The 18,899-nt window shown below is 36.0% G+C and overlaps 1 protein-coding gene and 1 long non-coding RNA gene across 2 annotated transcripts in view; one reads left to right on the top strand and one right to left on the bottom strand.

The window, feature by feature from the left end:
* Window positions 1-18,899, bottom strand: part of tgfbr3 (transforming growth factor, beta receptor III) — a 120,768-nt gene that overhangs the window by 46,066 nt on the left and 55,803 nt on the right. Inside the window, exons 3-4 of the mRNA XM_057840645.1 lie at window positions 16,454-16,644; window positions 2,267-2,404 (exon numbers count right to left, since the gene is read on the bottom strand). Coding sequence (XP_057696628.1) covers window positions 2,267-2,404; window positions 16,454-16,644 — 329 coding nt within the window. The remainder of the gene's footprint in view (window positions 1-2,266; window positions 2,405-16,453; window positions 16,645-18,899) is intronic.
* LOC130918704 (uncharacterized) lies at window positions 2,228-16,911 on the top strand. Its single transcript, XR_009063813.1, has 3 exons — window positions 2,228-2,392; window positions 4,215-4,425; window positions 16,462-16,911. It is a non-coding gene; the product is annotated as an uncharacterized LOC130918704 (long non-coding RNA).

Raw genomic sequence — 18,899 nt, 5'->3', positions numbered from 1 at the left:
AGACAGAGACATGTGGACATGGGCCGTAAAATAAATATTTCAAAAGGTCTTGAAACTATAATGATCAACCTGAAAAGAACTGGACATATATTAGAAAAATGAGTGACTTTCTATTGCCACTAGTTGGCGCTGTAGGGTTGATGCAAATGACCCCCAAAGGACCCTTCAGAGTATGACTGAACAAGCACGAGATGTTTGGCGCAGATATGTTGTAGAAGTTATGACTGTTCAAAACTTGTGGTGAGACGAAATGGCTTCAGTCATTTTCACTTCTCCTGTTGGACTCTTCTGCTTCAACCAAACCTCAGTATTTTTCATCAGGCACCTGAACACATGTCTTATGGCTCCCCTGATGCAGGTTTCAGGTGAATATTTTTTTTTTCCTTGGAGGAGGAGCCTATTTAGTAAAAAAAGGCATTTCCTGTTCCCAATAGGGGGCGCTTGGCCTAATGGGTAATTTTTCAATGCACTCTTTTTAAGGGTGGGATCCCGCACGTACATGCCAGATATGAAAAAGATTGAACGTTGTGTCAAGGAGCTATTAGTCTTTTACTGAATTTGTCATTTTGCCGAAAAAATGGCCGAGTTAGGTCTACGCCCAGGTCAGACATGTCAATAAAAACGCACCATTTTGAAAATTTTAGATCTCTTATGTCTCCTGAATAGTCTCACCAATTTTGAAGATGATCCAACTAACTCCCTCTGTTACAAGGTCTCAAATGTGCACCCTGTTAATTGATAAAAATGTCACATTCGATCAAAATACCCAATTTCCTGTTGGGTTTGGAATATGGGTTCAAGAGACTTTTTGGAGCAGTTTTGCACAAGGTATCGACGCCCCAAATTTCATTTCTCTACGTTAAAAAAACCTAAAAGGAAACGCCTTTTTGAAAAATTCAAGGGGGCGCCACTGAGCCCTTTTGTTACATTTTTTTGTAACGTCGCAAGATTATCGAAATACACGCAAAGCTGCATGTATGTGCAAAATTTGGTGAGTTTTCGTGCATGTTCAGGCCTCCAAATGTAAACTGTACTACAAATGGATAAAAATTTCACATTCGATCCAAAATACCCGATTTTCTGTTGGATTTGGAAAATGGGTGCAAGAGACTTTTTGGAGCAGTTTTGCATAAGGTATGGACTCCCCAAATTTCATTGCTCTACATTGAAAAAACCCAATAGCAAAGGCCTTTTTTAAAACTCCTTTCTGTCGCCACTAGTTGGCACTGTAGAATCGATGCAAATGACCCCTACAAGACCCTTCAGGGTATGACTCTCAACAAGCACGGGAAGTTTCGTGCAGATATGTTGTATATCTGCCGAGTTATGACTGTTCAAAGTTTTTTGCGTGACAAATTGTTGACGGTCATTTTCACTTTCCTGTTTGGACCCCTCCGCCTCAACGAAACCTCAATATTTTTCATCAGGCACCTGAACACAGGTCTTAAGGCTCCCCTGATGCAGGTTTGAGGTCAACAGATTTTTTTCCCTTGGAGGAGGAACCTGTCTCGTAAAAAAAGGCATTTCCTGTTCTCACTAGGGGGCGCTAGGCCTAATGGGTAATATTTCAATGCACTCGTGTTAAGGGTGGGATACCACACATACATGCCATATATGAAAAAGATTGAACGTTGTGTCAAGGAACTATTAGTCATTTACTGAATTTGTCATTTTGCCGAAAAAATGGCCGACTTTGGCACCACGCCCAGGTCAGACCCGTTAATGAAAACGCACCATTTTCAAAACTTATGATTTCATATGTCTCCTGAACAGTCTCACCAATTTTGAAGATGATCCAACTAACTCCCTCGGCGAAAAGGTCTCAAATGTGCACCCTGTAAATCGATAAAAATTTCATATTCGATCCAAAATAACCGATTTCCTGTTGGGTTTGGAATATGGGTGCCAATGCTTTTTTGAAGCGGTTTTAGACAAGGTATAGACTCCCCAAATTTCATTGCTCTACGCTGACAAACCCTAATGTTATAGGCCAATTTTAAAATTTCAAGGGGGCGCCACTGAGCCATTTTGTTACATTTTTTTGCAACGTTGTTAAATTATCGAAATTTACAATTTTCCGCACGTATGTGCAAATTTTGGTGACTTTTCGCGCATGTTCAGGCCTCCAAATTGGCCGTTTTCATTTGCCCTGAAAAAAAAAATAATAATAATAATCCTTTGCAAAACAATAGGGCCTTCGCACGCTTAGTGCTCGTGCCCTAAAAACGGCATGGACGATGCCCCCATCCCTGGACGGTCAACTCACGTGAAAGGTGCGCCGGACGCCTGAGTCGAGATTCTCCGTTTTCACCTTCCACGCAAGTGCATCTGCGGAGTTGAGAATGAACACGAGAGGCTTCTGGTGGCGCAGCAGTGACTGGATGGGCTTCAGGTGCAGCTCCACCTAATAGTACACAAAACACACGTCAACAAAACAGCCTCATTAGGCTTCTCATTTTCATTCGTTTGTGTTCTGATTTTAATTTGTTAGGAAAAAACTTTTATATCTTGTTCGTACAGGGACACAAACACATTCATATAATTTTCTTATAAAAAAAATACCTATAGAATTCTCACCACTGTTTGCCTCTTGGGTTTCATGACCACTTGAAGCACCATGAAGCTTTGAATCAATTGGCAGTAAAGCTTAATTGGTTCATAACGCTTTTTTTGGCCATTACGGCTGCTCAATGTAAACTCTCATTTCCCTTGGAAGAGACAGACAACCTCTGCTGCACCTGCTGTCAACACTGCTCACTTACAACATGCCTCATGCCTCCCAGCATGCATTGCAGCACTACAGATGTTTAAATGGCATTTAAACATCATATTGTGGGCTAATTATTTATTTAATTAGTGTTCCAGTTGCTCCACTAGTTGCTAGTTATGCTATTCAGTTTGTTTTTATGTGATAGTTTTAGTTTTGTTTTGAAACCGTGAGTTTCAATGACCTTTAATTTTTGAATCACCTGACATTATTTATCCTTTTTCACAAAGTGGATTTGCTTACAAACTCTAAGCTTGGGCTGTTCCTCCCTGCCTCATATATGCCACAGAATAGCAAGTAGCTAATACAATTAGTTTGTAAACAGCAAATATTTATATCAGGGCTGTCATAATGATTGCGTTAACGGGCGGTAATTAATTTTTATAATTAATCACGTTAAAATATTTGACGCAATTAACTCACATGCCCCACTCAGATTAAAATGACAGCACAGTGAAATGTGTACTTGTTGTGTTTTTCGGAGTTTTGTCGCCCTCTGCTGGCGCTTTGTTGTGACTGATTTTATAGGCTTCAGCACCCATGAGTATTGTGTAAGTAATTATTGGCATCAACAATGGTGGGCTACGAGTTTATTTTTTGATTGAAAATTTTATAAATTTTATTAAAACGAAAACATTGAGGGGTTTTAATATAAAATTTCTATAACTTGTACTAACATTTATCTTTTAAGAACTACAAGTCTTTCTATCCATGGATCGCTTTAACAGAATGTTAATAATGGTAATGCCATCTTGTTGATTTATTGTTATAATAAACAAATACAGTACTTATATACCGTATGTTGAATGTATATGTCCATCTTGTGTCTTATCTTTCCATTCCAATAATTTACAGAGAAATATGGCATATTTTATAGATGGTTTGAATTGCGATTAATTGCGATTAATTAATCTAAGCTGTAATTAACTCGATTAAAAAAATTTAATCGTTTGACACCCCTAATTAATATGTAGCATGTACTTGATATATTAAAAATTGTTCTGGAAGCGTAGTGTTTTCCCCAATGCAATTTGGCGCCCCCGACACTAGATGCGCTTTTGGCAAGCGCCTAGCTCGCCTATGCCCAGGGCTGGCCCCAAGCCTGAATGATGCACTTTATTCCCTTCCAAAATAAAACAAAGCTCCTTGTTTGGCTCGCTAAGGTTGCAGGCTATGAATCATGGCGATGAATCACCGAAGTATCAAGCCACGGTGAAGAAGAATGAACAATTAATCATATACTTTTATTATGTTTAGTGACCACAGGCGGTCAAGCAATTAAAGCCTAATCATCATCTCAAAAAACCCCTGAAATAATCTGTCCAAGTTCCACCGATGGGAAATAAACACCGCAACTATCTTGAAAGCAAAATTGAGACTGGCTCCAAACAAACAAGATAAGAAATGTAATGCTTTTTTTTATGGTGTGTGTTTGCATATTTCGAAGCTTCCCTCCCTTCGGTTCTGCCGCGGACTGTGGAAAAACCCCTCTCATTGGTCCTCGGAGAGCAACAACGAGCGCAAACAACAAGCGTCAGATAGCATCGCGCGAGCCGGAGAGAGCACATGAAAAGTTTTGAAGGCGCAGACAGAAAAAGGCCAGATGTGAATCACCTGAACGGCATCAACGACAGAGCTGAGAGGAGCCTTTGTGTGTTGTAAGTGGAGCTACAAATGACCGTACGGGGTCATCCAGAGGCCCACTGGAGGGCTGGGCGATCTGACCCCAAAAAATAATCATTATATATACTAAGCACATTTAAAAAAAAAAAAAAAAAAAAAGAAAAAAAAAAAAGGTTTTCTATTGTATTTGTTAAAGTGATCCTCTACCTTATATACATGTAGGCTCTAATAAACCACAATTGTTCTCTTGTACTAAAATATATAGTTAAAAACACATCAAATGTTAAATCAATGGCAATATTTTATAAATATTTACAACTAGGGTTGTTCCGATCATGTTTTTTTGCTCCCGATCCGATCCTGATCGTTGTAGTTTGAGTATCTGCCGATCCCGATAGTTCCCGATCCGATTGCTTTTTTTTTTTTTTTTTGCTCCCAATTCAATTCCAATCATTCCAGATAATTTTTCCCGATCATATACATTTTGGCACTGCATTAAGAAAAAAATGAATAAAACTTGGACGAATATATACATTCAACATACAGTACATAAGTACTGTATTTGTTTATTTTGACAATAAATCCTCAGGATGGCATTTACATTATTAACATTCTTTCTGGGAGAGGGATCCACGGATAGAAAGACTTGTAATTCTTAAAGGATAAATGTGACTTTGTATATTGTGACTAAATATTGCCATCTAGTGTATTTGTTGAGCTTTCAGTAAATGATACTGTAGCCATTTAACTGTTCTGCCCAAATGCATGATGGGAAGTGCAACCATGACCGTGCGTAGTGGCAGCAATTGATATATCTCTCTGCGTTGGGACGTAACATAGGGTGTTAAGGAAAAGATCAACCACTCGTTCTTCCCCACATTGCTTCCCACGATTTCTAATTGTTGAGAGAGGGATTTTAAGGTTTTAGCCAATTAAAAAGAGGCTCCAAAGACTTCCAAAATTCTCTCTACTCATTTTACGCTGCCTGTTAGCTCTATATATAGGTAAAACGACGCCATTATAGATTGAACGCAACAATACGTGAGTGGGTCGAGCAGCGCATGCGTTAATTGCATTAAATATTTTAACGTGATTAATTAAAAAAAAAAAAATTACCGCCGTTTACGCGATAAACTTGATAGCCCTACTTTAAGCGAAAACTAAAGACTCTGGATGAATGTAAGACATTTTGTCTGTAACGTTAAATGCAATTAGAAAATGATTTAATTAAAAAATATATACATATTAAAAAAAGGCATGTCCGATATTTTTTTGCCGATTCCGATACTTTGAAAATGACGTGATCGGACCCGATCGACATCTTTATTTACAACATATTTTGACCATTAGTTGGCGCCATGGTTTGCTGGCTCGCAGTGATGACGTCATTGGGATCTTTCCAAATGTGTAGCGTGTTCAACAATTGCTTATTGCTGCCTGAACTCGCGAAGTAAAATGCCACGATGTGCTGCTTTTGGATTTTTTTAATCTTTATTGGCCCCCTTCATAGTTTATGCTGTCCTGACAAAAGAAGGGACCCAACCAGGCCATTGTGATCTTTGAAATATAAAGGCAACATTAAAGGCGTGCAAAATCGGACAAAACGAGCCTTAAAGGATTAAAAATAATATCATTCAAAAAATGTGTACCAGTCGAAATAGATTTGACATCTATCGCCGTCACTGGTGCGAAAACACGATCATAAAGTTCATCTGAAAGTCAACAGCTGGGGAGCGTCTGCCATCGTCGCATAAGTTCACGCCGATCACCACCGATCACGTTACGCAAATTCAAATTCCTCACGGGGAGAGACGACAGCTGTGAGTCGGATAATCAGCCTGCTCCATGTTGTAAACACAAGAGCCGTAATACGGATTTAACAGCTCGAGTACAATCGAGAGTCAATAAAAGTGTCATTTCTAACCTCGTTATTTTACAAAAACAGCCTTTTTTTTTTTTTGACAACGCGTAAGTCACGTAGACCGAAAACAACAAAAGGGAGTTCCCGGCTATCGACGGCTGTAATTGTGAGCCCGATGATTGAGTGGGGAAAGAAAAATCCAAACATGGTTTAATTAGTCACCGGAGTACTAATGAGGGGAGATGGGTGGAAAAAAAAAACACCGAGCAGCCTTTGAGTAACGCGTTTCAACTTCAAATCCAAAATATGCCAAATTATGATATTAAAAAAAATGCTTGATTATTGTTATTTATTTTGATAGTTGATTATTGGTTTAGACAGAGTCCTTAAACAATAACCCCAACTCCTTTTTTTTTTTAAGCCTCATAAGAGTAAATTCTGGTTTTATTATTTTATATTTAGTTATCAATAATATTTTACATATATTATATAGAAAATATATATATATTTTATAATGATTCAATATTTTTACTATATATTTCTGATCACATTTTTTAAATTTCTAAATATTTTTGCCATTTTTGTCTAAAAAAAAACCTTCAATTTTTAAATGATTTATTAATGTACAAAAAAACAAACAAACAAAAAAAATTTTTTTTACTTTGTATTTTTTTAATTTTGTAGCTATTATCTTTTTTAAATTAACAAAAAAATATTTATTATTTTAGTTTTGTATTATATTTTGATAGTTTTTAAAAAATATTTTATTTCATTCTTCTTTTGGGGGGGTAATTTGTATTCATTTTTTTTTTAATTAAAAAAAGGGAAAATTTGTAAAATAATTTATATTGTATATATATATATATATTATATATATATATATATAATATATATATAATATATAATAATAATAATATACAATATATTACATATATATAATTTATATGTTTAAATGTACTACTTATTATTTTATTATATTATTTATTACTTATTTTATTATTTTTCTTAAATGCATATTTAAAAAAAAAAATCTCTTTTTAATTTATAAAAACTGTTACTATACAATTTTTAATTTTTTTTCCAGTCCAACATATTGTGAAACTGTTTTCTTTTTTTTTTTTTTATAATAAAAAAAAAATGTTTTTGTTGTTTTTAATTTAAAAAAAAAATATTTATAACTATAATTAATGTTATTTATGTATTTATTTTTAGTAATTTTGTATCTATTACCATTTTAAATGAAATAATAAAAAAGAAAAAATCTGTAAAAAAAAAAATCTCATTTTTAATTTTTTAAATAACTTCTTAATACTTTTTATATAAAAAAATATTCATTTTTTAAATTTACATATAAAAGCAATAATAAGAACAAGGGAAAAAAGTAAATATACCATTAAATTTTTTTTTTCAGTTCTAAATTATTTTATATCTATTTTATCTCAAAAAAAGAGGAAAAAATGTAAATATTCTCTGATTTCTATCATTAAATTTGTCATGAATCAAAATGAGATATTTATTTAATTATAAAGTGAGGTCGTTCCATAATACTCCCAAATTTCTCAGTGTGTACCTTTTGCCCCCAATACATATTTACAGTCATAATGTCAAGCTCATAGTAACATATAATAAATCACTGATCATTATGATAGCACTATTTCAACCGCATCACAAAACACGTAAATCGGAGCATTTTTCTTCACGAAATGGAGCGTGCAGGTGAGTACGCTTCACTATATTTAGTCTACTGCCAAACAAAAAAATACAAAATTGTCTCCTGCGTGCTTGTCTGTCTGGATCTTGGTTCTTTCCGGTTGGCTGAAGGTGCAAGAGGGTCTTGTTATCGCGACCCCGCCCACATTCTTGATGCTTACGCGCCGCCTGATGCGAATCAGCACGCTCAGGTGCAAACGCAAACAAACAGCAATGATGGAACGTGTCGAAATGTACTTATCGTAGCCACAAAAGTCTTTAAGTCATTGACTTGTTCGCATTTACACACAAAAACGGAGCGAAACATGGCTACCTACCAAAATAAAAGCTGCAATAGAACCGAGTGAAGCTCAGTGCTCACACACTTCAAAAAAAGTTCATCTTCAACCAAGAAGGCAAACAGTCTGGACAAGTATTTGGACACAACGCAATGTTTTCTAAATCATACTTTGCCTAAAATGGAGTCCAAATTAACATTAACATTAATTGAAGGAAACGTCCAACGTCCGACTTCGCCTCAGCGGCAACCGGTCGGTGGCTTTAGCGGTCCTTCTAATTCTGCCGTTCTCTCCTCGGACAGGGCCAAAATCAACTTCTGTTACTTTGATCGCAGACAAATGTGAAAAACACACAACCTAGAAACGCTTCCATTCCAACCGGTCGCTGCGGCAGACTCTATAAAAGGGTCAAAAATAGTCGTCCGAAAGTCTGAAAACAAAAAGAAACTGTGGTTGTAAGCGTTGCGCAACCAACCGTCTGGTCAACCAATCATTCACAGAAAATTAATTCTTCATGTCAGAATGTAAATAGTGTTTGTGGGTCACTTTAAAACTCTTCATAGAGCACTTGTTTAAATACTATGAAATTTAAAAAAAAAAAAATAAAATACAGGCACTATGTGCAGAGCCCCCCGGACGCTAGGGTAGAAAAACAAAAAATCATTGCTAATCTGTACCCAGAGATTACTAAATTGTTGGTACCTACAGATGACTAAACTGTGGGTACAGATTATCTATGAAGGTCAGTAATTTGTACTGCCAGTAAAATTTAGTAATCTGTGGTTGCAGGTTACCTAAATGTGGGTACAGATGACTAAACTGAGCCTGCAATTTAGTAATCTGTGTGTGCAGTCTCACAGATTACTAATCTGTGGGTACAGATTGTACAATTCTGGGTAAAATTTAGCAAACTGTGGGTAAAGTGTAATAATATGTGGGTACAGGCTATCTATGATTTAAAAAAAAAAAAAATAAATAAATAAGTAATCTGTCCCATGGCTACAATTTAGTACTTTGTGGGTACATATTAAACTGGGGGCACATTTTAGCAAACTCTGGGTACAATGTAGTAATCTGTGGGTACAGATTAGCTATGAAGTTTATTAATCTGCACAGTGGGTACAATTTAGTAATTTGTTGGTACATATTATTAGACTGTGGGTACAGTCTAGCAAACTGCATGCACAGTGTAGTAATCTGTGGGAACAGAGTAGTAATCCGTGGGTACAGATTAGCTATGAAATTAAGTAACCTGTACTGTAGGTACAATGAAGTAATTTGTGGGAAGATATTACTAAACTGTGGGTACAGTGTAGTAATCTGTGGGTAAAGAGTAGTAATCTGTGGGTATAGATTATAAAATGTAGGGCAAACTTTAGCAAACTGTGGGTTAGTGCAGTAATCTGTCTATACAGATTAGCTATGAAGTTTAGTAACCTGTACTGTAGGTACAATTTAGCAATTTGTGGGAACATATTATTAAACTGTTGGTACAGTGTAGTAATCTGTGGGTACAGTCTCACAGATTACTACACTGTGGGTACAGTGTAGTAATCTCTGGGTACAGCTAAACTATGAATTTTAATAATCTGTACCGTGGATACAATTTAGTAATTTGTGGGTACATATGACTAAACTAGGGGTACAGTTTAGCCAACTGTGGGTAGAGTGTAGTAATCTATGGGTACAGATTAGCTATGCAGATTAGTAATTTGCACCGTGGGTACAATTTAGGAATTTGTGGGTACATATTACTAGACTGTGGGTACAGTTTAGCAAACTGTACTCAGATTATTAATATGAAATTTAGTAATTTGTGCTGTGGTACAATTGAGTGTGTGGCTACATATTACTAAACTGTGAGTACGGATTACAAAAATGTGGATACAGTGTAGTAATCTGCAGGTACCGATTAGCTATTAAATTTAGTAATCTGTACCATCAATACAATTTAGTAATCTCTAGGTACTGTTTAGTAATGTATGGGTACAGATTACTAAACTGTGCGTACACATTAGCTACGACATTTAATAATCTGCACAGTGGGTGCAATTTAGTACTTTGTGGGTATATATGACTAAACTGTAGGTTTAGGCACTTATCTGTGGTTACACATTACTAAACTGTGGGTACAGATTAGCTATGAAGTTTAGTAATATGTAATGTGGGTACAGTGTAGTAATCTGTGGAAACATATTACTAAACTGTAGGTACAGTGTAGTAATCTGTGGGTACAGTTCCACAGATTACTTAACGGTGTGTACAAATGATAAAACCTTGGGTACAGTCTAGCAAACTGTGGGTACAGTGTAGCAATCTGTGGGTACAGATCATAAAACTTTGGGTACAGTTTAGCAAACTGTGGGTAACGTGTAGTAATCTATGGGTACAGTGTAGTAATCTGTGGGTAAAGATTTGCTATGAAGATTAGTAATTTGTACAGTGGGTACAATTTAGTCATTTGTGGGTACATATGACTAAACCGTAGGTATAGACAGTTATCTGTGGGTACACATTACTAAACTGTGGGTAACGATTAGCTATGAAAATTAGTAATTTGTACCGTGGGTACAATTAATATAATACAATTAAAATAAAGTGTAGTAATCTGTGGGTACAGATGATAAAATTCTATGAGTACAGTGTCTGTGGTAACCTACAGTATGTGGTAACCTATGGGTAGAGAGTAGTAATCTGTGGATACAGATTAGCTATGAAGTTTAGAAACCCTTAGGCTTGGACTTTTCTGGGTCTTTACTCTCAAATGTTTTGGTTTTTGTGACTTTTGGTCTGAGGGAATTCTTGGTTTCAGATCGTGTGCTCTTGAGCACAACACTAGTAATTGCGTCCTTTTGTCTGAGGAAGCGGTGTCTGGCTTTGGTAAATTCTGGAGGTGCTTGCGGTCCAAGCCTGGCCCACGTGGTGTAAAAAAAACCCTCGGTCCAACCTCCGGAACACTAAAAACCGCTGCGCGTGCGACAGAATGCAGATGGGAATTTACTAACGTGCGCCACGCACGCAAAGTTCAGGCACGACGTGTGCGGCCTCCCGGTCGTCAATAGTTCCCCGCGACTTGACGTTCGCTGGCCCCGACCCGAACGCACGTGACTGGCAGCTGGCCCGGCGCCGCTCATTAGGTGAGAGGCGACACCCCAGCTGTTGCAGTTACTGCTCGGCTTCGCTCAGCCCAAGAACAACAGCGGCCTCGCGCCGGAAATGTGCACGGTGTTCAACGTGGGGTGACGGACGCTGACGGCGCTCTGACCTGCTTGCAACCCTCAAAGAAATGACATCGCGTAACGACGCGCTGGCAGCTGTTAGCATGTTAAGGATTCCCAAAAAAAGGGATTTCATGTTGCTAATTCACTTTGGCTAACTTGTTAGTATAAAGACCACCGAAGGTTTAAATTCCAGGTTTAACTTCCAGGTGACAGAGTATGTGTTATGGTAGTTAGTAAAGAGGGAAATTGATATTGAAAACGCCTTATTAACATTTTGTTTTAAGTAGGGTTGTTCCAATCATGTTTTTTTGCTCCTGATACAATCCCGATCGTTTTAGTTTGAGTATCTGCCGATCCCGATATTTCCCGATCCGATTGCTTTTTTTTGCTCCCGATTCAATTCCAATCAATCCCGATAATTTTTCCCGATCATATACATTGTGGCAATGCATTAAGAAAAAAAGAATAAAACCAGGACGAATATATACATTCAACATACAGTACATAAGTACTGTATTTGTTTATTATGACAATAAATCCTCAAGATGGCATTTACATTATTAACATTCTTTCCGTGAGAGGGATCCACGGACAGAAAGACTTGTGACTTTGTATATTGTGACTAAATATTGTGACTAAATATTGTCATCTAATGTATTTGTTGAGCTTTCAGTAAATGATACTGTAGCCATGCCCAAATGCATGATGGGAAGTGGAACCATGACTGTGCGTAGTGCTACCAATTGATATATCTTCTCTGCGTTGGGAAATAACATAGGGGTTTTAAGAAAAAGATTAATTGCTACCTTGCTTCCCCACATTGCTTCCCATGATATTTCTAATCGTAGGGAGAGGGATTGTAAGGCTTTAGCCAATTAAAAAAAGGCTCCAAAGGCTGCCAAAATTCACTGTACTCATTTTACGCTGCCTGTTATCTCTCTATATAGGGAGAACATCGCCATTACAGATTGAGCACGACAATGCGTGAGTGGATCGTGCAGCGCATGCATTAATTGCGTTAAAAATGTCAACGTTATACATAAAAAAAATAAAAAAAAAAAAAAAATTAATTACCGCCATTATCGGGATAAATTTGATGACCCTACCTTAAGCCTAAACTAAAGACTCTGGATGAGTGTAACATATTATGTCTGTAACGTTAAATACAATTAGAAAACTATTTAATTAAAAAAAAAAAAAAATTTAAAAAGGCATGGCCGATATTTTTTTGGCGATTCCGATACTTTGAAAATGACGTGATCGGACCCGATCGATCGGCATCATCTGTAGTTTTAAGGTATTGATAACCTTGTTATAACGTAGTGGCAAACTCGTTTCAACGACTAGTTTTCTGTCTCGTTTTAATGTATTGCCAACTCGTTTTATCGTATTGACAACTCGTTTCAGCCTGTTGACAACTCATTTAATGTATTGCTAACCCCATTTTAACGTATTGCTCACCTTGTTTTAACGTATTAAGTATTTATAACCTCGTTTCAACGTATTGACAACTCTTTTCAACCTATTCACAACTCGTTTCAACGTATTGCTAACCTTGTTTTAACGTAGTGGCAAACTCGTTTCAATGAGTAGTTTTCTTTCTCATTTTAATGTATGCTAGCTCGTTTTAACGTATTGACAGCTCGTTTCAACCTATTGACAACTCGTGTTAACGTATTAACATCTCGTTTTAACGTATTGCTAACCTTGTTATAACATTTCGTATTAACATATTGATCACCTCGTTTTAACGTAGAGGCAACCTCGTTTCAACGTATTAGCAAACTTGTTTCAACCACAAGTTTTCTTTCTCGTTTTAACGTATTGACAACGCTTTTTAACGTATTGACAGCTCGTTTTCACGTGTTGCTATCCTCATTTTAGCGTATTGCTAACCTCTTTTTAATTTAAGAACATCTCATTTTAACGTATTGCGAACATTGTTTTAACGTAGTAGCAACCTCGTTTCACCGTATTTGCAAACTCGTTTTAATGACTAATTTTCTTTATCATCTGTTTTAACGTATTGACAACTCTTTTCAACCTGTTCACAACTCGTTTCAACTTATTGCTAACCTTGTTTTAACGTAGTGGCAACCTCGTTTCAAAGTATCGGCAAACTCGTTTCAATGAGTAGTTTTCTATCTCATTTTAATGTATTGCCAGCTCGTTTTAACATATTGCCAGCTCGTTTCAACCTATTGACAACTCGTTTTAACGTATTAACATTTAGTTTTAAAGTATTGCTAACCTTGTGATAACATTTCGTATTAACGTATTGATAACCTCGTTTTAACGTAGTGGCAAACTCGTTTCAACGTATTGGCAAACTCGTTTCAACCTATTGACAACTCGTTTTAACGTATTGCTAACCTTGTTTTGACGTATTGATACCCTTGTTTTAATGTAGTGGCAATTTTGTTTCAATGTATTGGCACACTCATTTCAATGTATTGGCAAATTTGTTCCAACGACTAGTTTTCTTTCTCGTTTTAACATCTTGCCAGCGCGTTTTAATGTATTGCTAAGCTCGTTTTGACGTACTGATAACCTCGTTTTAACGTAGTGGCAATCTCGTTTCAATGTATTGGCAATCTCATTTCAACGTATTGGCAAATTCATTTTCTTTCTCATTTTAACATCTTGCCAGCACGTTTTAACGTATTGACAACTCGCTTTAACGCTATTTGCTAACCTCGTTTTAACGTCTTGCTAACCACTCGTTAGTGTGTTATTATCTCGTTTTAACACATTGATAACCTCGTTTTAATGTAGCAGCAACCTCGTTTCAAAATATTGGAAAACTCGTCTCAACGACTAGTTTTCCTTCTCGTTTTAATGTATTGCCAACTCGTTTTAACATATTGACAACTTATTTCAACTACTGACAACTCGTTCTCGTTTTAACGTATTGCTAACCTTGTTTTAACGTAGTAACATCTCATTTTAAAGTATTGATAACCTTGTTTCAACCTATTGGCAAACTCGTTTCAACGACTGGTTTACTTTCTCGTTTTAATGTATTGCCAACTCGTTTTAACCTATTGACAACTCATTTTAACGTCTTGCTAACCTCATTTTAAAGTATTAACATCTCGTTTTAACGTATTGATAACCTCATTTTAACCTAGAGGCAACCTCGTTTCAACCTATTGGCAAACTCATTTCAAGGTCTACTTTCTCGTTTTAATGTATTGCCAATTCGTTTTAACCTATTGACAACTCGTTTTAACATCTTGCTAACCCCATTTTAACGTACTAACATCTCGTTTTAATGTATGGAAAACCTCATTTCAACGTAGTAGCAAGCTTGTTTCAGTGACTAATTTTCTTTCTCGTTTGAATGTATTGCCAACTCATTTTAACGTCTTGCTAACCTCATTTTAAAGTATTAACATCTCGTTTTAACGTATTGATAACCTCATTTTAACCTAGAGGCAACCTCGTTTCAACCTATTGGCAAACTCATTTCAAGGTCTACTTTCTCGTTTTAATGTATTGCCAATTCGTTTTAACCTATTGACAACTCGTTTTAACATCTTGCTAACCCCATTTTAACGTACTAACATCTCGTTTTAACGTATGGAAAACCTCATTTCAACGTAGTAGCAAGCTTGTTTCAGTGACTAGTTTTCTTTCTCGTTTGAATGTATTGCCAACTCGTTTTAACATATTGACAACTTATTTCAACTACTGACAACTCATTTTAACGTCTTGCTAGCCTCGTTTTAACGTCTTGCTAACCTTGTTTTAACGTAGTGGCAACCTCGTTTCAACGTATTGGCAAACTCATTTCAATGACTAGTTTTCTTTCTCGTTTTAATGTATTGACAGCTCGTTTCAACCTATTGACAACTCGTTTTAACGTATTGCTAACCTCGTTTTGATGTATTGATAACCTTGTTTTAATGTAGCCGCAATTTTATTTCAATGTATTGGCAAACTCATTTCAACGTATTGGCAAACTCATTTTGCCAGCGCGTTTTAACGTATTGCTAAGCTCGTTTTGACGTACTGATAACCTCGTTTTAACGTAGTGTCAATCTCGTTTCAATGTATTGGCAATCTCATTTCAACGTATTGGCAAATTCGTTTTCTTTCTCGTTTTAACATCTTGCCAGAGGTGTATTGACGTATTGCTAACCTTGTTTTAACGTCTCGCTAACCACGTTTTAGTGTATCATCATCTCGTTTTAACATATTGATAACCTCGTTTTAATGTAGCAGCAACCTCGTTTCAAAATATTGGCAAACTCGTCTCGACGACTAGTTTTTGTCCTCGTTTTAATGTATTGCCAACTCGTTTTAACATAATGACAACTTATTTCAACTACTGACAACTTGTTTTAACATCTTGGGAACCCCATTTTAACGTACTAACATCTCGTTTTAACGTATGGAAAACCTCATTGCAACGTAGTAGCAAGCTCGTTTCAATGACTAGTTTTCTTTCTCGTTTTAATCTATTGCCAGCTCGTTGTACCGTATTGACAACTTGTTTCAACCTATTGACAACTCTTTTAAACGTCTTGCTAGCCTCGTTTTAACGTATTGCTAACCTTGTTTTAACGTAGTGGCAACCTAGTTTCAACGTATTGGCAACCTCGTTTCAATGACTAGTTAGTGGTGGAGGCTAAATGCTACATTTTTTTCCAAAGTTCCTCAGGGTTTGGGCATGCGGAGTACTTAGCTACTTTGCAAATTTGGACCAAAACAGCTTTTTTGGGATGGGAAAAACTTCCTGCTATGAATGACTTCTAGCGCCCCTGTCTAGCACTGTCAATGGCACTGACATCAGAGCATTCACAGCCAGTCTTCCCAATTTTGTGGGCATTTACAGATCACTTCCTGTTCACCTTAGAGCTGCCACTGAAAGCCATAGATGTCCAATCCGTTTGAAGTGGGAGGGGTGGCAGCGAATGAACATTCGTCCACCCTCCCAGTTCAAATGGATTGGACGTCTACTATTGATTAACTTATTCCAATTGCATACCTCTGCAGGGCTGCCTCCAGGTCTCTGAGGGGGCGCGGCGCCTCTTAGGTTGACCACGTGGACTTCTTGCGGGAGCCCGGCAGTGCCCCGGCTTGCGCAACCCGACAGCGCAGTGAAGCTTTTACTCATGGCTTGCACTGGGTGGCCGGCGCCCACCGGCAGCAACTCGCAGGGGCTGCGAAACAACGGTCCTGCAAGAAAAAAAAAGAATGTAGTCAACAAATGCCGCAAATAGTGTGGTCGAGTGAAAAAAAGGGATAATAAGCCAAGCATATTTTCTCCTTCGAACAATGTAGCGTCACCAAGTCTGACTATTTACGGGCTGTTTAATGTGAAATAAACACCCACATTTCCAATTACGTTCTCCAACTGTTTTTCCCCCTTTCTTTGGTCATATTTTCCCTCGAGGAGAGCCAGCCGTCACGCTCTCATCGCCGCACCTGAGTTTACGCTACCGCTTGTTACCGGGGAGACCTGACAAGCACCGCCCAAATAGTGCATATAAAAATGATACAAACGTGGTCACTTGACCTTATATTACATTACATAGAATATTGAGATGTATTTCGTATTTATGTATTGCATATTTAGTTTCAGGGAAAACAAGGAGTGGGAGAAAATGTTAAAAAAAAAAAAAAAACTATTAAAATAAAATGTAATAAAGAGGTCATAAATACATTAATGAAATATAAATATAAAAAATGATTAAAAATAAATATAGACGAAACAAATTGAGATAAAAAACAAGAAAAACATTTTCCTCCTTTTGTCTCGATTAAAAAAATGTAAATAAAAATAAAAATGAAAAACAAATATATAAAAAAAGTTGTGTTTTTATTATTCAGGATCGAAATAAAAATTTTCAAAATAAATGTAAAAAAGAGAATAACCTCCCCCCTTTTAATTTAATAAATAAACAATTCTTTGTAAAAAAAAAATTTAAATAAAAGATAAAAATGAAATTAGATAAATAAAAAGAAAAAAGTTTTTGTTTAAAAAACACAGAAAAACAAATCAAAATAAAAACTATCAAAATTAACTAAAAAGAGAAGAAATTTTACCCTTTTTAAAAAATAATTTTAAAAAAATCCTTTATAGAAATATGTAAATGAAAGATTAAAAAAATGAAAAAAAAAAAGAATAAATAAAGTCAAAATTTTTTTTAAATTTAAAAATCAAAATAAAACTTTCAAAATAAATTTAAAAAATCGAAAGAAAAAAAAAAACCTTTTTTTTTAGTTAAAATAAAAAGAACTTTAATAAACAAAAATTATTTGGAATTTAAAAAATATAATAAAATGTTTTTACATTTTATTATATTTTTTAAATGAAAATGAAAAAATAAAAATACTTTTTTTTAAAAATTTAAAATGAAAAATAATACCTATTAATTTTTTCCTATTTTAATTTCATCAAAAAAAAAAAAAAAAGAAAATTGTTTGTAATAATTTGTAAATAAAACATAAAAATGAAAATAAAAAAGTAAAAAGACAAGGTTTGTTCTTCCTTTTTAAAATTAAAAATCAAGATTAAAAAAAATTCAAAATAAATTAAGAGAATATTACTTTTTTTTTAATAATTAAAAAATGGAAAAAATGTTTACAGTTTTTTTTCTTAGTAAAAATGTGTAATTAATAGAATAGAATGTTTTTGCTTCATTCATTTTCCCCTTTATTTAAAAAATATATAATAATAATTAAAAAAAAAAAAAAAATTAAACCTCTCAAAAGGATTTGTAGAGTTTTGATGTCAAAATTCTGTCCAATCGGTTCATTAACTATCAAAATGTATGACAACTCATTTGCTAATCGATTAATCTCGACAGCTGTAGTTTACCTGCCATTGACGACGATACAGGTGCAATCCATTTTGACTGGGAGGGGTGAATGAACGTTCATTTGCCCCTCCCAGTCTAAATGGATTTGACATCTAACTCCATCAATGGAAGCTAGTGGGTTAAAAATCTCTATATGAAGGCCCTACACCGACTCTTGCATGTCACGACGCTTCCTCTTCAGCCCCCTCAAAGGTATCAAGCAGTCTTTTGACCCGCTTATACGCACGTGAGCCAACTACCCAAACGGGAAAAAGTGCAGGGGAGGAGACCGCCGACTTCTTCCCTTCGAGAAGGTCGGCGGTCGGGTGGGGGATGTGGTGGAAGTTAGGGGTTTTCGGGGAGGCCAGATTTTGACTCTGCGCCCACTGAGGCCTTTGCAAAAACACTCCAAGGTTACGACATTTGGAAATGATTTGCGTTCGATGTTCAAGTCTCTCAGCGTGAGCCAGAAATGTTTTTCACCCCTTTTCTTCTACTCCCAATTCTGTTGTTAGCTTCACGATCCAATGTGAGATAACCCTAAACTCCTTTTAGAAGACCCGAAATTACAATTATGCTAACTCAATGCTGTTTTAAAAGGATGAGAAATGCCAAATTAGCTTAAACTGT

The sequence above is a fragment of the Corythoichthys intestinalis genome, chromosome 7 (genome assembly GCF_030265065.1).
Source record: "Corythoichthys intestinalis isolate RoL2023-P3 chromosome 7, ASM3026506v1, whole genome shotgun sequence".
Classification (NCBI taxonomy): Eukaryota; Metazoa; Chordata; class Actinopteri; order Syngnathiformes; family Syngnathidae; genus Corythoichthys; species Corythoichthys intestinalis.
Note: the sequence above shows the minus strand (reverse complement) of the source record. Positions and strands in the feature narration are given on the sequence as shown.